This window comes from Cibotium barometz, chromosome 25 (genome assembly GCF_041138505.1).
Source record: "Cibotium barometz isolate CiBa-2024 chromosome 25, ASM4113850v1, whole genome shotgun sequence".
Lineage (NCBI taxonomy): Eukaryota > Viridiplantae > Streptophyta > Polypodiopsida > Cyatheales > Cibotiaceae > Cibotium > Cibotium barometz.
The window spans coordinates 40,974,417-40,980,416 of NC_141070.1; the positions used below are offsets into that span (position 1 = coordinate 40,974,417).

Sequence of the window (6,000 nt, forward strand, 5' to 3'; positions counted from 1 at the left end):
ATGTGCCTGGAAGCACCACTGTCTAGAATCCACTCCCGAGTATCCGTTGCGGAGAATCCTCCAACCTCCTCCCTGCCTGAAAAAAATGAAACATCGATGTCCATCACCTCCAAGTGCACAAAAGCCGGAGTTTTCATTATTGAAGCTAAGGAATCTTCACCCTTCTCGGTCTTCCGCTTGGGACACTGCCTCCAATAGTGGCCTTTCTCGCCACAATCATTACATGTCCTCTCTGCCTTTAGTTTCTCGCGGTCAGTAATAACGGACTTCTTCTCATAAGACTTCTCCGATGAAGCCTTCCCTTTGCCCATGTTACGGCCTTTCGACCGTTGGCCAATTAAGGCCTCCGAACCTCCACCCTGAGGAGGGTTCGTGAATTGTTTCTCCTGGTCCAAGACCATGGGCACAAGCTCCTCCCACGTGATGGTGCTGGAATCAAAGACAAGTAAAATGCTGAGTACTGAGAGGGTAAGTGTGACAGCAACGTTATGGCCATGTCCTCTGACGATATCTCCTTCCCAGCCTGAAGAACTTCCTGCTGAAGAGCCTGCAGCTTGTTAATATGCTCCCGCATCGTCGACGACTTTGCAGGGCTCATAACCCGCATCTGTACTTCCAAGGAAATCCTCTTCATGGGCGATACCCGGTTGTAAAGAGAAGCCAAATGTTGTCATATATCATCGTCATATGCTTTACATGATTGATTACCTGCGGTGTGCAGTTGAGAAAGATAAACGAATGGACCCTGGCGTTGACACGATCCCACATCTATGCCTGTGCCTCCCGGTCCCTTTGGATCGACGATAACTCCCCTTCCTCTACTTCCAGCCGTGGACCCCAACAACGACGAAATCAACGAGGTCGTAAGACTCCAGAACAGATTCCATCATAACCTTCCATATGCCGTAGTTGTTCCCATCCAACTGACGGTCCAGCGGTAACGTGGGGAGTGTAGGGATCTTCACATGTCTCTCAGCTATCTCTAACAGATCTGCCATTGCGGGGATATACTCTGAAAAAGGGTGGGTGGGTGTGAACAAAGAAGAACTAACACCTGCAAACAAGTGGCTATCTAGCAAATCAGCCCGCCGTCCTCTTGCTTCTCCTCTTCCCAAACAGTCCCGAACAGTCCACCAATCAGCAACACAACAGTCCCCCTCTTGCTCACACAAATCCCAAGAACTATCTAGAGCCTAGGCTCTGATACCATGTCAGAATACGCAACAGAGATGATGACCAGATCTGGCAACACAAGAGCAAAATGCAATGTAGAAAATAACAACACAAGAGAGAGAGAGATAGAGGCGTGTAACTCTGCTCTATATACACAAGAAGAATCCCGGAATGATACAAAATGTGGCAAGGGATTGGGGGCCATTTTATATGGCCCCCCTAAAGCGGTCGACCTGCTGTAGGGCAGCCGACAGAGCATAAAGCTCCACAACCAGCCATGAGGACCAGTCGGCCACAAGCATGGTGTCGGCCAGCTCATCTAGGGCGGTCGTGGACCTGAAGCAACACAAAAAGCCAGCAGCAACATGTCAGATGCAGTCGGCCAGCTTGAGAGGTCCACCTTCCACCCCACGGGGCTGCCACCCAAGCCACAGAAAAATAGGAAAAAATGGGGAAAAAATACGGGGAGTGAGGAAAAATGAGAAAACACCTACAAGGGCGGGCACACCCACAACAAAGGCCCTGGTGTCAACATAAAGACAGGAGATGACTTCTAACACCATCACCATCGAGCTCCACAAACACCCCCGACGGGCACTACAGCATCCCTCCACCGGGCTCCCATCTCTCGGTGAGCCCTCCCAAAACATCGGCCGGAGGAGATGATTATGACAAGGTGCCACTCTAGCCTATATATGGCTCTTCAACTTCCCATGCTTCCACTTATGGGATAATCCAAGGCACCTTCTAGCCATAGATCACAAGCTCGAAATCGCCAACCTTCCAACACCCTCCCTCGATTCGAGCTCCGCAAGCCACCGAGGCGCGAGGGGGTCGCCCAGGACCACACGCCTGAGCCGCCTTGGACCACACACCCAAGCTCTGATACCATGTCAGAATGCACAGCGGAAGACTAGCGCACGTAGGAGACGCATCACCATCGAGCTCCACAAACACCCCAACGGGCACTGCAGCATCTCTCCACCGGGCTCCCATCTCTCGGTGAGCTGTCTCCCAAAACACCTGCCGGAGGAGATGATTATGACAAGGTGCCACTCTAGCCTATATATGGCTCTTCAACTTCCCATGCTTCCACTTATGGGATAATCCAAGGCACCTTATAGCCATAGATCACAAGCTCGAAATCGCCAACCTTCCAACAGCACATTCTCTAGGCTTTGTGGTTCCGGATTCAGAGGGGATGGTTTACAGGTTTTCGAAGGCCTTGAGTGGTCTTCAGCAAGTTTCCAGGACTTGGCATCCCACCGTAACAGTTGTTGATCCTTGTGAGCAGTATGGTGCCTCCTTCACTTGGAAGCAGAATGGTTCATTGATCTGGTTGCTGAAAACCAGATTGGACGAGAGCTTCCTAATGAGGCTGTTGAGCTCATGTTTACAAAGGACTCTTTGGGAGACAGGATTGCGTATCTTGTGGTTTTTGCAGCATGCAAAGGATCTTGGACTCTTTTACGCAGGAGGGGGATTGATGGATGGAGTCAGACTCCATAGAGAGAGTGACTCAGATTGGGGAGGAGAGCCAGACACGAGGACCTTGACATCAAGCTTCAGTTTTTCCTTTGGCTCAGGAGCAGTTTCATGGAGCAGTAAAGGACAGCCATCTATTGCCTTATCGTCGACAGAGGCAGAGGACCGGGCTGCTTGTGGTACTGCTTACGAGGTGGTAAGGTTGCAGAGGTGGTAGGATTGGGTTTCCACTGGAGGAACCCATGGTCATCTAGAGGCATTTTGTTCGTGAAAAGATCGTTTGCTGATGACATCTTGCTAGAGTTCTGTTCGACGGAGGATCTCAGTGTTAAAACCCTAAGATCTCTCTAGATAATTGTTATGCATAAACATGCATAAATCAGGCATAAACTCAACCACCCAACCACCCCCGAGCCCAAGGGATGCACACATGAATAATAATGAAATACATCATACCTCTACCTTGATGTCCCATACCATCAAGAGGTATAACTCCAATCCAATAGCATGTAGCTATAGTGTGAAATGGTAGATGAGTAGAAATGAGCCTCTACACAAGAGAGCATAACATAGCCTTGGCCTTATAAGCCCAAGCCCCCAAGCCTCCCTTGAGTGTGCCCCATGCCCCTATTATATAGGAGCGCCCTCAAGTGACTCTTGACTTTCCATTCCCCATGTGTGACCCTTGGATGCCTGACCCTAACCTTAACCCTTAAGGTTAGTCCTAACCCATGCTCCACTAGAGCTTGTTCCCATGCTCCCATGCTCACAAGCCTAATGTGGGTTAGCCTCCTAGTATATGCACACATAATGTGCATATAACACTCAGGCTTTGCTCCGGCGGCACTTCAACTCCCTGAGGTTGGTTCCACATCCAGGAGCTGAGAGGGGGTGTTAGCAGTCATCTCCTGTCTGTATATTTACACCAGGGCCTCTGTTGTGGGTGTGCCCACCCGATTTAGGTGTTTTCTCATTTTTTCCCCTCTCCATATTTTTCCCTATTTTTACCAGGTGTGGGAGGCTATTCTGTGGCTCTCCTGGCTGATCCAGACACCGGCCGACTGCTGGTCTGAGTGTTCGGTATGCTGGCCGGCTGTTTTTTTGCCTCTCCCTGACCTTCCCTGAGTGCTGGCCGACAGGTTTTTGCTGGCCGACTGGAGGTGGGAACACGTCGTGTGCCTGTAGCTGCTGTCGGCTGCTTTTTGGGCTGGCGGACTGGCTCTTAGGGGCCATATAAAATGGCCCCTTGTCCCCACACATGTTGTATTCAGTTTCCAGGATTTTCTTGTGTATATATAGCAGAGTTACACGCCTCTCTCTCTCCTTCTCTATTGCTGTGTTTTTCTGCAGTGCACTTGCTCTTGAGTTTTCAGATTTTGTCTTCATCTCCACTGCATATTCTGACAATAAGCTATATCTTCCACATAAGAAGTTCAATCGAGGTCCTATCCGGCCCCCTGGCTTACGCTATCATAGTGCACCTTATTGACCTTAGAAAACCATGCACCGTCAGCATAAGTAGTAGCCTCCAAAGTGCTTGGCCGCATTAAACATGATCCCAACCTCTAGCGCTTTCTTTGGTTAGCTATGGCTTTCTGGTGAAAGCTTGTGCTACTAATGGTGATCATGTCATGTAAAATGTGCTTACAGTGTTCAGGCATTAGGCATACTGCAAGGAGTGCCTAATTATTCTCAATCACAAATTGAATTTGTCATGCAATTGGTGTCATTGGCTTGGTCACCAATTGATGTCACTTTTCATGGATCCTTTAGCCATGGAACAAAGACTAAGATAACATAAACTGTAGCTACAATGGAGCAGCAGAAAGGTACCTTCACCTCTGGCTCTGGATCTTGTACTTTGGACAGCCAAGCTGGATCTTCCTCCTGTAACCATTTTTTACAACTTGAATATGAATACATTCCACGTGGAAGGGCTCTTGATGGAAAAGCTTAACATTCATAAGACAAAAAGCACACCTCTAAAATTTTTACAAAGAGCCTCATCGCCTCAATTGAAGGCATATTCGCAAGCGCATTCCAACTGTAAACAAAACAATCATCAAGAGGTTTTAGACTTAAGGACATCAATACTTTAGGTGCAAAGAGATACCTTGTTCCTGGTAAAATACACTTTGTAAAGTATGTGAATGTCAACAATCACACAGTTTCCAACAACCCAAAAAGACACAGCAATCATTACACGTCTGGAAAAAAAACAAGAACCAACAATTTTACAAGAAAAAAGCTGGCCAAACATATGCAACCAGCAGGACCCGATGCATAAAATAGAAAAGCTTATCACAGCCATACTAGCTTTCCAACAATCTAATTTGACTGAGCTATCATCTTGTACATTAGCACACCAAGGGCCTGACAGAGAAAACAAAGAAAGTTTAATAGAGAATGTTCATTTACCAAGAAAGCCAATACTGCTTCCCTTTTGCAATATGTCAATATCATCTGTGATATGATAGACACAAAAAGAGCCACACAAGGTGGACATGAGGTCTCAACTTTCAACAACGACGAAGTTTGAGGAGCACATGCATCTGCTAGTTCCATAATATATAAATTGGGCTAGCAATGTTGCGTGCATTTCCACCCAGGCCTTAACGTAAGCAAGAGCACATGAATCCAACAGTTCCCTAGTGATATCCATTGGGCTAGCAAAGTTGAATGCATTAGCAGCACCCAATCTTACAGGCCCTAATCACAAGCAAGAAAGAAGCTGAAAAGGAGGACATCACATTAACCAGGTTTCACACCTAAGGATCTCCCAGAAGCTATCTAAAGGCATGGCCACTAGAACAAACAAGGTGGTGTGAAAGCTTCGGTAATCAGCAACTGTGGAGCACCGTTTGAAGTGTAGGGTGGCAGCACAAGACGACCAAGGACGGTCAATGTCCTGGATCAAGACAATTGGGCATTAAGGAGCAGCTGCAGACTGGCATCAAGAAGGAGCAGCTGCAGCCAGTCTGCCAGCATTTATAGGGAACCAATGCAGCCATCCCCCTTCTGGCTTATCTAATTAAGCCCAGCCTTTACACGAGAATGGGCATTTCTTAGCCCAGCACAGAAACCTTCAGTCAAATCACTTGCAACAGATCCCATGAGCATTAGTAGCCCTAAGTCCCTAAAAAGACCACCACTTATTTCGTGCATATGTAGTCTTCCTGTTATCCTGTATCATCGTATAACAGGTCACAACACCTTTCATATTCGGCCATTGGCAAAGGACATCCTCCAGCTTGAAAGGCGCCCAGCTGTCCTTTAGCATTTTAATTGCTGTACGACACTGTATATGAGGACGTTTGCTTTCCCCGTCACAGATTATATGTC

The 6,000-nt window shown here is 47.6% G+C and overlaps 1 protein-coding gene across 1 annotated transcript in view; it reads right to left on the reverse strand.

Moving 5' to 3' along the window:
- Window positions 1-6,000, reverse strand: part of LOC147624568 (acyl-CoA-binding domain-containing protein 6-like) — a 45,083-nt gene that overhangs the window by 37,982 nt on the left and 1,101 nt on the right. The window contains exons 3-4 of the mRNA XM_086819585.1: window positions 4,639-4,702; window positions 4,492-4,545 (exon numbers count right to left, since the gene is read on the reverse strand). Of these exons, the coding sequence (XP_086675711.1) occupies window positions 4,492-4,545; window positions 4,639-4,702 (118 nt within the window). The remainder of the gene's footprint in view (window positions 1-4,491; window positions 4,546-4,638; window positions 4,703-6,000) is intronic.